Source organism: Pseudochaenichthys georgianus, chromosome 3 (assembly GCF_902827115.2).
Source record: "Pseudochaenichthys georgianus chromosome 3, fPseGeo1.2, whole genome shotgun sequence".
Lineage (NCBI taxonomy): Eukaryota > Metazoa > Chordata > Actinopteri > Perciformes > Channichthyidae > Pseudochaenichthys > Pseudochaenichthys georgianus.
In genome coordinates, this window is record NC_047505.1 from 38,383,255 (window position 1) to 38,400,127 (window position 16,873).

Below are 16,873 nucleotides of genomic sequence, written 5' to 3' on the forward strand. Positions count from 1 at the left end.
CTGCATATCAATTCAAACATAGATTCACAACTTTTCTAAGGAAGATTGTGATGACTCAAACTAATCTCAGCGTGTTGTGTATGAGTTGATCGATCAGACAGCTCCTGCACTGAATTTGGCTTTGAGGTTGTATAATCCCTCCAGATGAATGGAAATCAACATATTTCGGTATTTGTTTGATCCGTCTGAGCACCAGATGGATCATTTCTCTATAAAGATAAACATTGTGTTTCACATCACAAGATGAAATCCCTGAACCAAACAATCTCTCATCTCTAAACACATCTATTTCTGTAGACTCATGTTCTATTGTCCGGCAGTGGCTCAGTCAGTACAGTACACAGCTTGGACTGTGAGCCGTAGGGTTGCCGGTTCAAGTCCCTGATCAGACCTTAAATATGGAGTGTGGACTCCAGTTCCTTAAATGCCTGCTCTTCCTCCCTGTCAGTTGTCATTTGCAGATGACCGCAACCCGCCTCCAGTCTCCTCCAGGACAAAGCTAAACCTTCCTTCTTCAGACCGGTCTCACCTACTCAGCACCACCACCAGTGTCTAGACCCCGGGGATTTCATCGGAGCGGTGCTTTCCCTCCTGAATGATTATCCTGCAAACCGGGGCCTAATCGCCAAACACCATTACATTCTCCTGTTGTATTATCATTTCATTCATATGACGTGTAAACAATAAATATGTAATTCTTACATCACGTCTCTCCGGTTTGAACTGGTACTAGGATGGGTTAAAAGCAGAGAACACATTTCACTGTGTGTGCTGTGTGCTCTGCATGTGTGACCATTAAAGAGGGTTTCAACCCTCCCAATTCTTCTTCTTCTCTCCACCAGGCCTGGTCCCTGTGAGTTTCGGAGCGGCAATTTCATGTGCTTCCATCTACAAGAGTTTCGCTCAGTGTTTACTTACACTTGGAGACAGTTTGGTGGAAACACAAAAAGACCAAAACACACAGGACATCGATGCAATCTGCAGGTGTGTATCTGTCCAGCACTTTGGTAACCATCCCCTGTCTGTCTTGAAACAACTTGTCTCAGATTGTTGAAGTTATTAAAGTTGCTCCAGTCTATTAATGAAATGTCTCAACAAATATTGGCTCTTGTGCAATGCAATATTTCAGCTGAACTTTATGTTTCTCACTGAAATGTGCTCATATGACGAACATACAACCTGCATAACGTCAGCATGTTAGCATTGTCAGTAAGAGAATGTTAGCATGCTGACGTTAGCATTCAGGTTATAGCACCAGGTACAGCCTCACAGAGCCAAATGGTCATAGATTGTTTAAAACCATGTTGTCCTCAGAGTTTGTGAGTTTTTGCAGTGACAAACTTACAGAGATGTATCAGCTGACAGCGCTTCACAGGGTTACTGGGTGTTGATTTGGGTTTATGGCCGACACCTCAACTCTGTCTCCTACAAAATGACATTTACATACAGCTAAACTGTGTACAAAACCATGTTTAGGGGAAATGTTTCTCAGGTTTCATGTCTGGTGTCATCATTTCCTTTCATTATCTCTAATAAAAACATGCTTTGCTTTGGGCCTGTATTAATACAACAAACCATTATCACCAGGAACCACAGGTGTTGTCAAATAAACATGGACCAAAACGCTACATTATAACTTAAAAACGAATTTGTTTTCTGTTGGATGTGGTTTGAATTGTGCTTTATTCTTACCACACCCAAAAGTCATGCATGTAATAAGTGTACACATACAGACATACTGTCTGAAAATGCTACATTCAACATTTCATTTTTAGTAATCTTGTTGATTATCTATAGTGCTTTTTACCTACATAAGTGTCCAACAGAAGCTACCCTAGATTGAGCAACGTGAGGGGTTAATCCACTCAAACTCTGAAGAAGTGTTACATATTTCTTAAACATTTGCTCAAATGATAACTGTTTTATTGTACATGTTACCCTGCAGTCTTCACATTTCCGCTCTGATCTGCTCTGATCTCCTCGTTCCTCAAAGGTCCTGGAATGCGTTCCATGTATGTGCCAACTCAGCTCTGGCTGGTTGCCCGGGAGACGCAGCAGCCATCTGGGAGTCTCTAAGACAAGAGTCCAGGAAGACGCAGTTCTCCGGAAACCTCTACGACATGTGTGCCAGCCGCACCACCCTCCCACCCAGCACTGTGCCTGCAGCCCCGAGCCCCCCCACCTCCGACCAGACCAACAAGGAAACACTGAAAGGGCAAACCAACAGGAACAGCCCCCCCTTCAGCTCTCTGATGTTCCCTGTGTGCAGCACCTTGCTACTGCTGCTCAGGAGTTAGTTAAAAGAATACTTCACTCAAGAAATGTAGTAGTTAAAAAAACTACTCTCCCTTGGAACTTTGAATTCTTGGAAAAAACAATATGTTTCTTGCATGAAACTAAAACTGAGAAAAATGTTGATGAATTGAAGTGAATGCGGGCCAGGGTTATGGAGTTTACAAAGCCTCAAACAACCCATGCAGTTTAATGAAGGTTCATGTATCCTGTCATATGCTCACTGCTTTCCAAACACATGCATTATTGCTATAATCTCATTATTTCAAACACTTCGGCGTAAACATGTTCACGCTTGTGCAGACATGCTACTGTTACGTGCAAGTCTGAAGTGTGTTTAATAGCCTGATCATTTTTGCAAAAAGTTAAGTTTTTTGGATTCTGTATTCACCTCTGAGAACTGTGAGAAATACAAAGCTTCCTTCCAGAATCCAAGGTAAAACTTGGTGAGTAATTGATTTTAAAACTATCATTTTGTTGGTGAAGTATTCCTTTAACTTATCTTTAATAAGGCAGCTGGTGGTCAGCGTCCTGCTCCCCCTGTAATCCAAACAGAGTTCAATAACTGGATCAAATGAAATATCTGGTTCAGTTTTTTGTACCTGAAAAGGTGGAGAATTTATTTAGGCATTGAATAAATAACAATATGTTGAATTTATCACATGCTTTGCTCTTAGACCAAAAAGCTGACAAAAGGTTTATTTAATTCTGACATAAATATTAAAAGGAAGCATACTTGCAACTTAAATGATTGATTGTGATTAAATTCACATTATTGCTTGGTCATATTGTATAGGCTGGAGTGACAAACCTTTGATTTAGGGAAAGCAGAAGAGGACGTCATACTCACTGAAAATACTTAGCTGAAAGACTAATCTCAGTTATGTTACATTTATGACATACTAATGGTTGTAAACCCTTTATTTCTACTACCACTTCTGCAGTACATCAGAAATACAGCCTGATTTTTTTAGGACAAAGGAGATTTTAAGGGACGCCAGGTGTTCAGACTGTGATCCAATCAGGTGTGATCTAGAGCAGAGTATTATTGCAGGGTGCAAACATTTGTTATTGTGCAGCTTAATTCATCCCCCTGTCTGACCTGTTTAATATCAGAACATAATACTGTCTTTGGTGGCATCCTTTGCAGTGTGCACATGATGTTGCAAAAATATTGTCAGTTGTTTAAACTGTATCATTTCCTTTGACCTGTTCAGTCGTTTTCCTTATTTCAGGTATGTGTTGCTTTTCTATTCTGAACAGCTGCATTCAGTAAGGTTGACTTCAAGACCTCTATATGGGGGGTGGGGGGGGGGGGATAACAAAGAAAGACACACAGGACATGACAACGGGGATGTAAAAAGGGAGTTTATTTCCCAAGTTTCATCCGTATAACATTAACAGTTGCTGTAATGTTAATTAATGCTGTTGTTTTTCTTTGATACTGAGCTGTAATGCAATCACAGACTGCAATGTATTTATTGTGTTCAATTGCATTTTTTTCCCACTGCAGTAAAGAGTGGTACATGCCTTCTTGTTTCACTCTGATTTCAACCCAACAAACGCTTAAATTAAAGGTGTTCTATATTCTGACACACAACGCAGTTATTTTCCTTACATCGCGACTGTTTTCTTTTCTTGAAGACATGGGTTTTGTGTCAGTTGCGTGTGTGTTTTGTGTGTGTGTATGTTTGTGTGTGTGTGTTTGTAATCTGAATTCTCTTAATCTGTTTCATAACAGCAGAATCATGAGTAGATTAATCTGTCTTTATTCGTCACAGTGTAGCAGGTTGCTCCTCGAAACCCTTGAAAACAGTCTTATTGTCCTCAGAGCACGCAGCGCAAACACTGCAAATGAGAAGTGATGAGGATTGGTTTTGTGGTGTTTTGCCTTGTCAGCATTGTATGAACGAAGTTTAACTCAAACATGACATAAGCAAGTATGACATCTAAATGTCAGAGGTGGTATCTTCATTACTGCAGCATGCTGAATTTAAGGAGTTATTGCAGCGGTCACTGAAACCTCAAGTGGACCTCCTGCTTTATATTCACATGGCACACTGATGAAATGTAACCATGCAGCACCTTTAACCCAAGTTTCACAGGTTTAATGGCTTATTTAAATAATGCTGCTTCATACAGTTCGCAGCTTATGATTCTAGTTGCATTTTGCACAGACTTGCATGACGTACAGTACATGATTACATTATTTTTTAAATCTGAATAATCAGACTGCGTGTTTAAAGGTCTCGGACTCAGTATATATTTTTTGCTAACAGGCTACATAAAAACCAGATTATAACCCTGATTTGGTCATGACGACAAAGCGTGGCAGGTCACCGTGGACAGAGAGGATTCATAAAGCTGTCTTACTCTTGCAGTGGTTTTATGCATATTTTAAACAGGAGTTTTTTTTAACAAATGGATTATGAACAACAGTATCAATTATACATGTAATATAATTTAAAATGGAAAATGCTTTATAAAAACAAAAGTCCTGAGATATTTTTGGGAACAGCACATGCCTATGGTATACAATAACACCTTTGGACTGTCCCCATAACACTTCTGCTCTCTCTAAATCTGCAAAATCACCATGACATCATTTTGAAGGTGCCTCAAAGCGCTCACATTTTGGGAACAGATACAGTATCTTTCAAAAAGATACAGTTAGTTAAAGTTCATTTTTCTTTGTAAAGTTCCTCCTGATGTAGATCAATGTTCATGAATAGGACCGATGCCCTCTGCCCTGTGACAGATGGTGTGTAGCATGAATCATGAATGGATTATGAATTACATGTAGTAGATTGTTCTATATGACCGGGACTTTGTTTAAACTCCTCATGCGACTACAGTGTAAGCTGCACTGCACACCAAATCTACATTCGTGATTCTGTTAATACAAAAATGTGATATATAACATAAATAAATGAAAAGTAAATAGTGGCCAATCCCTTTGGTGATTACAATCAGATTGACAACAAAGTCGAGTAAATGGAGGACATTCGAGTCATGTGGTTTACCTCTTAATGAAACTGTGCAGGATTTCCCGGAGGAAAACAATATATAGACTGTATGCAAAGTAATCCTTCTCAATCATCAGTCTCGACCCACTATGTGCAGTAGTAGAAGTGTGTGCAGGTGTCTGTATTTGCAGGGACACAGAAACCCCCCCGCCTGTATTTTCCCTTTTTTTGCAGCATATTTTTTAGTCCCTTGCAAGTTAAGCCAGCAATACTTTGACTCATTTCTTGAATTATTATGATTTTATAAAGTTCATTCATGGTTTTATTTAGAGGAGGTCCACTAATGGGTTTATTTGTAGGAAAAACAATGTGTATTTTGAACACAGAACATGTATGGACAAAATGAGTAAACAAATAAAAAGTAATCATAAGAAAACAACACAATTACCTTTATCTGTAGGCTTCTTCTTCAGAGACAGACACAACTTAAAAGAGAGAGCCATGGAGAGAGACAGAGAAAACACAAGCAAACATACTCACTTTAGTGATATATGTGTCACCTCAGAGTGAAATGTTTAGTAGTCAAAATGTCCAATTAGACCATGTGAGTCGCGTGTGCTCGAGGGTGCAGGCTATATATCTGCAGGGTTTCCCTCTCAGCAGGTTCAAACTCTCAGAAGCATGAAGCGGACACCTGGACTGCTCTAGAAGGGTTAGTTTTGTCAGAAATCGTTCTTGAGAATTATCAGTTATATAGGGTTAAAGCTTCGCTCAGGATCATGGAGGAACTGGCTCGAGAGAGCATCAACCTGCTGGCCCGCTCTGCGTCTCATTCGGGCCCCCCGCGGCTCGGTTCATTCGGTGCTGTGTTCATCATGCTGAAGTCTGCGCTGGGTGCTGGACTGCTCAACTTCCCCTGGGCTTTCCAGAAGGCCGGGGGAGTGAATACTGCCCTCAGTGTGGAGCTGGTGAGGATCACACACCTGCAATATTAGCTGTGTATAGTACATATAGTGCAAGTGTAGAAAATAGGGGTGTAACGGTATCCGTATTCGTCCGGTACCGTCACGGTTCGGACGTCACGGTTCGGCACATGCAGTCACACGGCGAATACGCCATTATTTTTACGAGTGGGAAAAAAGTCTGTCCTTCAGGGCAGCATCCACTACACTATTTATAATCCAGGGGGCGGTATTGCGCCTAAAAGCTGTTTGCCAGCCGCCCTTAAACAACAAATGAAGAACAAGAAGAAACACAACAACAAAACGAACTAAATACAAGAAGAAGAAAAGTTAGTATGGCGATTTCAGATAACACACAGGAGCTAGAACCCACCTGCTTCTTTTAAATCAGCTGTGTGGAACTAGAACATTTAAAAAAATACAATAGGCCTACATTAAAATAGAATTGTTGATGGATTGAACTCAGTCTATGATTGAACTGCAAATCCCTTCATTGTATTACCCTTAACATATATAGAGACATTTGGGGGCTTAGTTTGTCTGTTAGCCTGCTGACTGTATATGTATGTACTCACCACCACTCAGTCACTCCCTGGTGTGAAAGAGGCTCATCTATTTCACAGCTGAACTCTAATGAGCTTCCAGTTAAAGGAGGGCCTGACTTTCATTGCACTACACCAACAAGTGTGTGTGCACGTTTGTATTACTCATGTTGTGAAGTAACATATGTGTGTGTGTGTGTGGGGGGTGTGTGTGTAGATTTCACATTTCAACTTTCCAGGAACAAGCTATGAGGTCATAAGGAGCCTCCGATTGCTCTTGATCTAAATTTGAGTCCTTTTCCACCTGTGTTTTTATTATATGAAACTACATGTTAAAAGCATTCATTTAAACACAAGTTAGGAAGCCTACATTAAAATAGAATATATATGGATCGCATGTTTCATTTGTCGATCTGCTGCAGCAGAAAGCGTCAGTAGGCTACTATTTGGATTGTAAATTAAACATTCAAGTAATATATTTTTAAAGCAAAACATGATTTACATCGTTTCATGTATGTGTGACCTGCCCCACCGGGGAGGGGGGGGGGGGCGCTACGATAATAAAAGGGGGTTAGGATACTTAACACTAACCTGGGTTCCCCAATACGAGCCCTTAGGACAAGTCACACAGATAAGAATAAAAGGATGGACAGGGACGCGGCCTCAAGTTCAAATGTTTACAAACGTTTATTATATAAATAATCAAGTAAAAGTTCAGTAATATAAAATGCAGATTAAACCTTATTCAGCTTTCCCAGTCGACATACATACGTCCCACGATTGAAGGCTGGTTCTGACAAGGAGAGAATAACTAGAATAATTACAATATCACACATATAGTGATAGTTAAATAGTTAAAAAGTGATTCTTCTGGTCAACTGCTGAGGGTTTCCCCAAAACCACAATATCACCACGTGTAGCTGTATTCAATAAACACTCACTGCAAATCACCCATATCTGCATGCAAAAAGTGCCCAGCACACCACATGCTCCACTCCACAGTATGGCCAGGATCGTCACTGAAGAAGTGCACAGAGACAGTATTAGACCTTGTGGGACAGGGTGGGTCGTTACAAGGAGGGTGCTGTAGCTTTAAAGATTTAAATCACTAGTTTGTACACAATACAACAAACTAGTCAATAAGCAAAACATAGAAGGCAGGCAAATCAATACTTAGGCAACAAATAGCCTGTAGGCATGGTAAAATACAGCTAAAAACTAAGATCAAGAAAAGGAAAGGCAAAACGGTAGCAAACTAATCCTAAAATAAATGGAGAAAGGTGATTAGAAATTGTATAAAGACTTATATGAATGTCCTTCAATGTACATACAATTAATCGCCTACACTGTAAAAATATCCACCGTGAATTCACAATAATTACCTGGCAACTTGTTGCATGACTTTCACAGTAAGGTTCACAGCAATGTACAAAATGCAGGTAAAAGTGGAAGCTAATTTAGGCTAGAATAGTATAGAAGTAAAATAAGATTAAAAAAAATGTGTTTTCAGATAAATGACATTACGCATTGCAATAACCTATAAACATTTCAAACCTATAAACATTGCGAACCTGTACACATTGTGAAGAGGCAAGGGAGAGAGAGTTTGGTAATCCTTTATCATCCAGAGTAGTGTTGATGAAAGTATTGAGTGATTGAAACTTTGCTCGCTAGGCGAGGCTTAAACTCTAAGTAAGCCACAGGCTATAATGAGGCTAAAAAATAGTTCAACTTTTTATGTCTGAGCATGTTTTGAGAGCAGTGTTAAATCAGACTTTGGTTCAACCTGGTTCAACCAGCTACGAAATGGACCAATCTGCACAATGACTACTTTTACTGTCGCTATTTCAATGATAATACTTAAAGCAAAATGTAATTTTACTTGTATAATACTTCAATTTGATATAAAAGACAGTTTGTTTTTCATCTGGTTTCAATTAAACAAAGTCTTGGCTTTCAGAATATTAAACTTGTTTCGGAAAATTCAGATGATAAATACAACTTTGAAGCTTCGGCATAATTAAAAGCGGAGAACGGACTAATGTAACGTCACAGCAAGCATAACAACAGCCGGTGTTTCTTGTGAGTGTTTCCCCGGTACACAAACGCAAAAATACACATACACACACAAACACTCGCGAGCTTCCCCCAGAACAGTAAAAACGAAAACGTGTCTTCGGGTCAATGTGACTGATTTCGATAGAGCAAGTCACATTTGGTTTAGGCACGAAACATACAGTAGAAATACATTGCTTTCAAAATCGCTCTGTGTCGAATCAATAGATTATATTTCGTGACTATAACACGAAGTGCAGTGAGTGCTTCATCCTCTGAACACCACAGGATGGCGACTGTAACACACATATTAACATAGGTACGCTCCTCTGAAATGATTGTCCCCTGCAATTATTATTATCCCTCAATCGAGTTCGCTATTCAGCTAGCTAACGTTAGCTTAAACAAACGTAACATGCAACGTTAGCCTAATCTAAAATGCTCTACTCCGGCGTACCTTTCATGTGGCTCGTCAGCGCAGACTCTCGCATCGTTATTTTTGCAAACTTTGCAGGAGGCTACTTGTGGGCTTGACCCGCGTCTTAGCCATGGCTTGTATTTGTCTTCTGCTAGCCAACGCTCGTTGAAACTGCAACCTCCTGTCCTGGCACACAGTCATCTATCTCTCATCAGAATGCCCAGGTCACACGTGACGTAAAACAAACATTTGCAGGTCGCACGCATAGCGCGGGAAGGCCGCAGCGGAGCTGTTTTATGTAGAAGCGAAGAAATTCTTTTCTTTTAATCTAAAAAGCAAACTATTCAGTCAGACAGCAATTTATTGTAAAAGTAAAGCATTACATTTTCAAGCACTTTATCTCAATTTCAAGCACCATTCCCAAATTTCAAGCACTTTCCCAACCTTGAAAACACCACGTCAAATTGGACATATTCCATTTCTTTTCACACAATACGTCTCCTTTCAGTATCAACACTAATTCGGCTGACTTATATATTTGATCCAATTGGTAAATAGGGACACCTAGTGGTTAAAGCACGTTATTTAAATGTTTTGTTAAATAATCTTTAATCTTTAATAACCTGACTTTGGAAAGGGCTGGAAAGATACTTTTTTCACCAGGGGCGTCTAAATAGGGCCCAGATAAGGTATCTGGAATATGGGAACCGTAACCCACCCAGACATTTTTTTTCAATCTAATGTCAAACTCTCACAAAATCCTGTCTTGAGCTGAGGATTGGACACCCTTTGGTGAGGGAGGGAGAGAAAATTGAAAAAAATTGAAAAAAGGTGTTTGTCGCTCTGAGACTTTGAGAGTGTGTTGCTTAACTTGTGTGGAACCCGCTTGCAAAATTTGGGGCCGCTGTGACCTTCAACCAATTCTCAAACTAAGGTTAAAGGTCATGTTTTCATGGCTCTCAGTACTCTAGACGGCACAAAGGAAGGTCCGACAGCTTTGAGCTTGATGTCGTTGGAATCGCCTCGAAGAGTACATGCAGATTCATCCCTCTGCTGCTCCGAATGTCAAGCGTTATGGCTTAAAACGGGACAAAGCCTTCCATTAAGCCGCTTTCACTCTCGCTCTTGTGGTGACAGAGCACGCCAATTTCCCCGCATGCTAGGCAGACAAGAGTATTATAGTTAGCTTCGGTTTGATGTGGAGATGTGATTTGATGTGTCATTTGTCCCCCAACTCCTCTCCAAAGTTGAGATATGTAATAAAATACTCAGGGGAGTTTCCTGAATTCTCATGCCGAAAGCCAAGCACTAGGCCCTGGGTAAATTAAGACGCTGATTTGGGGCACTTTTTGCACTTTCCCTGGTGCTAGAAACTCAAGTCAGGAATCCCTGGAATCGTTGTAAAAATACATTTCTAGCTAAACGTAATTGAGAATGCAGTTTAGTTCTGTGGGAACGTCATTTTTAGGAGACAGGGTTGCCAGGACACACGCCGGTTAGAATAGTCTATTCTGCACATGTGCATTGGTGCACAATTCAAATTTTACAGTAATGAGTTGTGCTCTTTATATACAGTCTATCATGGTTGTGCTAAGATGATTTTGAGTACAGTGCTTTACTGTGAAATAATAGTTAAATAATGTGAAATCCAATTCTACTGTTTTATAGATATTTTGTTGTGATATTACAGGGGCTTTTGATTACAATATTTCTCTGTAATATGCTACTCTTAAATGCTGTGAAATCCTTGCAATTTTTACAATGTTGTTGTGATATTACAACATTTGATGTGATATTACAGAGGATTTTGATTGCAGTATTATATTGTGAAATAATAGTTAAATGCTGGGAAATCCAAGGATACAGTCCTTTTTACATGTATTTGTTGGGATATTACAGGGGGCCTTGATTACAATATGTCACTGTAAAATAATACTGTTAAATGTTGTGAAATGCTGGTAATTGTTTACAGTGTACCTCTGATGCAAACGCATTCACTCAATCATCACCTCACTGGACACCTCCGCAACGGTGATTCTCTACACAGTCTCTGCTGAAGTCAAGAAGCCTGGCGTTTGCAGGCCATATGTTAACAATTTAGTGGTACACTGAATGTTAAGTCCTAACAGCAGCTTCACTACCTCGTATAGGAGGAATACACGCCTATCAGCCAGACAACGATGACTGGAACAAGAACACTCGTAATAGTCACAGCTGATTTGGGTGAGGTGTGAGTGATGCTGAACTACGTACAGCTGCGGGTGTGTCTTAAAGGGGCAGTGGCGGCCCAGCCACGTGAAGAAATGATCTGACAGCTAATCCAGAAAACAGTAGCGCCGGCTACATATGGAAATATTATATTAACTTGTTTGCTTGAACACATTTTCCTCCAACCTCGTGACATACAGATGCTTGCTCAGGACCCCTTTAGTGCCATATATTAATATGCAGGTTTGTCAGATAGACTTCAATATGTGATTAACATTGTGAATCTAAACAAAGATACTTGTTAAGGTTTAGGAAAAGATCATGACTTGGGTTTAAAAAGTTTTTTTTTTACGTGACTTGAAATCCATTGTATCCAAGTATGTGACTTGTGTGACATAAATGAACTTACACACAAAGGTTTGAATGGTCACGCTTCAGTCAAACAGCAGTCACTGTGGTTTTGTCATCATCCCTGATCTCATCTTGATGCAAACTTTGACTCTATTTGTACGGCGTCACCTGACCTCATCCTCAACTCTTGTCATAAATACTACCGCCTCTTGAGGCAGCTCTGTACATGCCCAACAGACGTCAGAGAGACTTGTGGAGTGTATCAGTTTGATGTGTATGGTCTCTGAACAAGGTGCTGTAGTTGATGAGTTGGGAGCGAGAACACGCTTGGACTATGACAAACTATGGACCAAAGTCTCAATCAATATATCTATAAATGAAAATTGATAATTATAAGGCTTCTTACCCAAATACAAATACAAATACAGTCTCTTGATCTCCAGTGTGAACCACAACTTGACATTCAGGTGCATTTTGAACCAATATCACAATACAGGTACACATCAAAGAATCTGAAATAACAGCAAGTAAAACATTTCGGATCTTGAGGAAAGAGAGGATGGAGATTCTTTCTTTCAGGAGTGTCTTTTCACAGGCCTGAGTCCGGAGCCCAATTGCCTAATGATCTGTCCATGGTGTGTGTTTGTGTGTGTGACGTGCAGGTTTCCCTGGTCTTCCTCATCAGTGGTCTGATCATCCTCGGCTATGCCTCCTCAGTCAGCAGACAGAACACGTACCAAGACGTGGTGAGGGAGGTGTGTGGAGGAGCGGTGGGGCAACTCTGTGAAATCTGTTTCTGCTTCAACCTCTTTATGATATGTGTGGCCTTCCTGGTGGTGGTGCAGGACCAGCTGGAGAAGTGTAAGTGCTCAATGAACTTATCTTTCAAGATGCAGCTTCTCCTACTTACAAACAGACCACTTAGAATATAGTCTTCTTCTTTTATTATCCTCTTTCTCTATGAAGAAAGTATCCTTAATGTCCTTTAACACTGTCAAATACTCTGTAACTAAAACGATTGATAAAAATATGAAAAATACTTGTGCCAGTATTGTAATCTGCACTATTTTATTCTGATCTATTCTACTCTGTTTCTTTTGGCACTTTAAAAAAATATATATTTGTATTGTTTTATGTCCTATATATAATTTAGTTTGCCTTGTTTCATTGCCATATTTACACTACTGTGCATATGACAATAAAGCTTTTGAATCTTAAATCTTAGCACAGGTTTTATAATATTTTAACAGGAGTTTGCTATCAATTTAGCAGCCATTTTCTATATCAAAAAAGTAATCTCTCTCAGACCACACATCTTCTGGCTCTTGGATGTTCATTCTTGCTTGTGTAAGGGTGAAAACATGTGACAGTAATGCTACCCTTTTTTTCATTTCCCCCTTTGTCGTGTTGTCCATCTGAAATGCTTCAAATCCCTTTAATGTTTTTACTCTGTTCAAAATTTAAACAGATTTGATTTACAAACACACCCTCTTCAAAAAGAATCTATTGGATCATACATTGTGCACAAAGCACAGTACAGATGGAGCATTTTAGTGAGACAACGTGCTTTAAAGACATGTCATCATGTTCATCCACCATTGTTAAAGCATGAATAGCAGCCATTAAAACAACATAAAGACTGATAAGTATGTCAAATCAATGATTTGGTGAGCATGAAAACTGTAGTATATCTATATTATTAATTTATCGTTGCAGCAGATAAATAACGGTTAAAATGTTGTTCTTCTTCCAGTGAGTGTTTCTTTATACGAGACGGTGACTGGGTCCACTGAGATGCCGTACTACTGGTACACCGACCAGCGGTTTTATCTCTTCATCATGTGTGTCATCATCATCCTCCCCTTGTCCATCCCAAAAGAAATCGGCATCCAGAAATACACAAGGTAAATGACACTTATCATGGATCAGAATGAGATAGAGTGCACATTTGTGTGTGGTGTAACAGTGTTTTCTTTGTGTCAGTGTGTTGGGGACGCTGGCGGCAACATATCTGTGTGTGGCAGTGATCGTCAAGTATTACCTGATGGAGAGCCACAATGTTATAATAACTCCAGAGCACAGCGAAGGGTCAGTAACACTGTTTGTAATGGATACGTGTGTGTTTAACTTTTTTTTCTCATTCTATGCAGTGTGTGTGCATCTGTAAATGTGAGTGTGTGTGTTTGTGTTTTCAGTGTGGGTTCGTGGGCTTCAATGTTCAGTGTCGTGCCGACCATCTGCTTTGGCTTCCAGGTAGGATCAACTGCATGCTTTTAAGTCTAAAAGTAGACAGCCTGATGCTAGACATTTAAGTGGTTTAATGTGGACATACATTTGTCCAAACCAACCAGCAATAACAGACAACTAAAAAGCACGTGGAGCATGAAGAAATTATAAACTATTGTAGTGATTTGTCTGAATGCCCAATGTGTCTTTGTGTGTGTCTGCAGTGCCATGAAGCCTGTATTGCCATCTACAGCAGCATGGAGAATAAGAAGCTCTTAAACTGGGTCATCATCTCAGTGGTCTCCATGTTTTTCTGTTTACTCATTTACACTCTCACTGGTGAGTTCAACTCGAAAGCAACTCTATTGACCTCAGTTTATTTGTGCTTCCCTGAAAACTGCTCCTCACCTCCCCTTTCTCCAGGTGTGTACGGCTTCATGACGTTTGGACGAGCGGTTGCCTCCGATATTTTGATGTCATATCCAGGAAATGACGTGCCTATGATCATATCCAGGCTACTTTTTGGAATATCAATCATCACCATCTATCCTATTATTCTTCTCCTGGGGAGGTGAGCAACAGCAGAGTGGAGACTTTCTTACAAATCAACTTTGGAAAATACCAGGGAAATCATCTCCACACGTTGTAGTAGTTTTCTTGACTTTGACACTTGTTGCACACAACAGGAGATTGACCGTATCTCAACCCTTATGACTTATTGAAAATACTCTTTTTGGTTCAGGCAAGTGGTAGCTTTGGGTTGAGTGTGTAGAAGCATGACATGACGTTGATTACACAGCTCAGTTTTCATACTGAACTTTCCTCCCAAGTTCCCAGATCTAGTTTGAACCCCAGTTACACATTTTCATTGCCATGCTATTTCTTGTAAATTAACCTTCTTTTTGATCCAGACAATGGGTTTCTCTATTCACATATTGGACATTATCTTTGTATTAGGCGACAGGCAGGGTAAAGTCTGCTCCATTTGGACATTGGTATTCTCACAGCTCCTCAGGTTTGCAGGGCATGTGTGAAAGGGGATTTCGTTTTTTGCATAGTACAACTCGTGTATGTATTTTAAAAGTGAACATGTTGTCCTACTGTGTGTTTTCGTGTGTGTGTGTGTGTGCAACAGATCTGTCATCCTGAACCTGATGGTGCGTATTCAAAGACGCCGCTGGGGAGTCGTCACCCATTCGTTTGAGACTCGCTGCAGAGTGGTTCTCACTGTGATCTGGATCACCGTCACTCTTCTCATCGCCATGTTCGTCCCAGACATGGGGGAGGTCATCAGTGTCATCGGGGGAATCAGCGCCTTCTTCATCTTCATCTTTCCTGGTATGTAACAATGTCTCCTTTAAATTAAGTGTCTGTGTCTGTACTCACACAATGTGCAATGTATGGCTTTTATGTTCATACATGTTGTTCTATATTATTTGTGTGTTGCAGGTCTTTGCTTAGTGTTCACAATGCAAAGTGAACCTGTGAGTCCAAGAGTCAGGTGAGTGATTATTTACACACTCGTACTCTATGTGTATAACATTATTATTGAAATGCGTTATTTGACATATCATAGGGAAACAAATATGGTGTTTAACTGATCTTCCAATTATTTCATTTCAACTGATTAACTGCTAGTGTAACGAGTATAATTGCAAGTATTTAAACAAAAAAAGTGTGATATTTACTTGTGTCTTAGTGGAGATTTAATTCCTAGGAAATGTCTATGTTTCTAATGATTACAATTAAATAATTTTTTCCAAGGAACATTTCTAGGAAATGTTATGAAAATAGGAATAATACTTTTTTTTATATTTGGATGCTGGTCATGGAAACATGATGAAGATTGTCACATCCTGCAGTGCAAAATATACAAAAGTCATTTATCCATCCAACCAGTGATCACTATTTAGTTAAAAAGTCCTTCTTATAGAGTCTGAACTGCGTCGTATCCTAAGAAAGAAAGAGCAGTCTTCCTTTTTTGTGTAATTAGATGGATTTTCTTTTAGAACATTAAGACTTCTACGGGCATTTTCGTCTACAAATTTGATCAATCTTGTTATAAAATGTGGATATTTGAATAATGGAAAAGAGAATGAATCATTATGAATTACCGCCAAGCAGAAGATTCATACTGTTTCCATGATTTTAAGTCATCTGTCATGTTGTTTATATGGATGTCCCTGATTCTGTTTTGTTTCTGCAGGGTGATTTTAACAGTCTGGGGAGTTATAACCATCGTAGTTGGATCTTTCATCTTCGGACAGAGCACGACCATCGCTATAATGGAGATTTACCAGAAATTCTGATTTTCACACCTTTATCTCCACTTCACTGTCTGCAGCAGCTGCTTCACTTCACAATGTGTTTTGCACAACTTAAAGTTGCATTTGTAAAGGTGGTTTATAGTTGTATATATGATCCTTATCAAGGTCTTCCATCACCTGGTTATAATATAATATATATTTACAAAGCAATAATGTAATATTTCTATCTGTGTGTGTGTGTGTTACAGACATATTGGATTTAAATGGATTGTTATTGGACAACAATATAATGTCAAGAGAAGAATGTAGGTATTAATTGTAAAGTATGTGTGGCTGTTTTAATGATTTATTTAGGATTACATTACCACCCCTATTGTATAGAATATTAAATAAGAAAATACAAAGGGTATCTTTGAGTCTTTATTTGTAGTTGTGCTATTCTGCCAGGGGGCAGTATTGTACAACTGATGCATATTTATTGTGTGTGTGTGTGTGTGTGTGTGTGTGTGTGTGTGTGTGTGTGTGTGTGTGTGTGTGTGTGTGTGTGTGTGTGTGTGTGTGAGAGACTGCATATTGGAAACCCAGA

General features: G+C 39.6%; 2 protein-coding genes across 2 annotated transcripts in view; both read left to right on the forward strand.

Annotated features, from left to right (window-relative positions):
• The window catches only part of nrn1lb (neuritin 1-like b), a 3,560-nt gene extending 1,263 nt beyond the window's left edge, over positions 1-2,297 (forward strand). Inside the window, exons 2-3 of the mRNA XM_034103875.1 lie at positions 843-984; positions 1,994-2,297. Of these exons, the coding sequence (XP_033959766.1) occupies positions 843-984; positions 1,994-2,297 (446 nt within the window). The remainder of the gene's footprint in view (positions 1-842; positions 985-1,993) is intronic.
• A 3,734-nt stretch (positions 2,298-6,031) lies between these two features.
• On the forward strand, positions 6,032-16,583 carry slc38a8b (solute carrier family 38 member 8b). Its single transcript, XM_034077684.2, has 10 exons — positions 6,032-6,226; positions 12,457-12,655; positions 13,548-13,698; positions 13,778-13,882; positions 13,990-14,047; positions 14,245-14,359; positions 14,444-14,591; positions 15,156-15,358; positions 15,470-15,521; positions 16,227-16,583. Exons 1-10 carry the CDS (start codon positions 6,038-6,040, stop codon positions 16,327-16,329), a joined length of 1,323 nt encoding a protein of 440 aa, XP_033933575.1. The 5' UTR covers positions 6,032-6,037; the 3' UTR covers positions 16,330-16,583.
• The last annotated feature ends 290 nt before the right edge of the window (positions 16,584-16,873 follow it).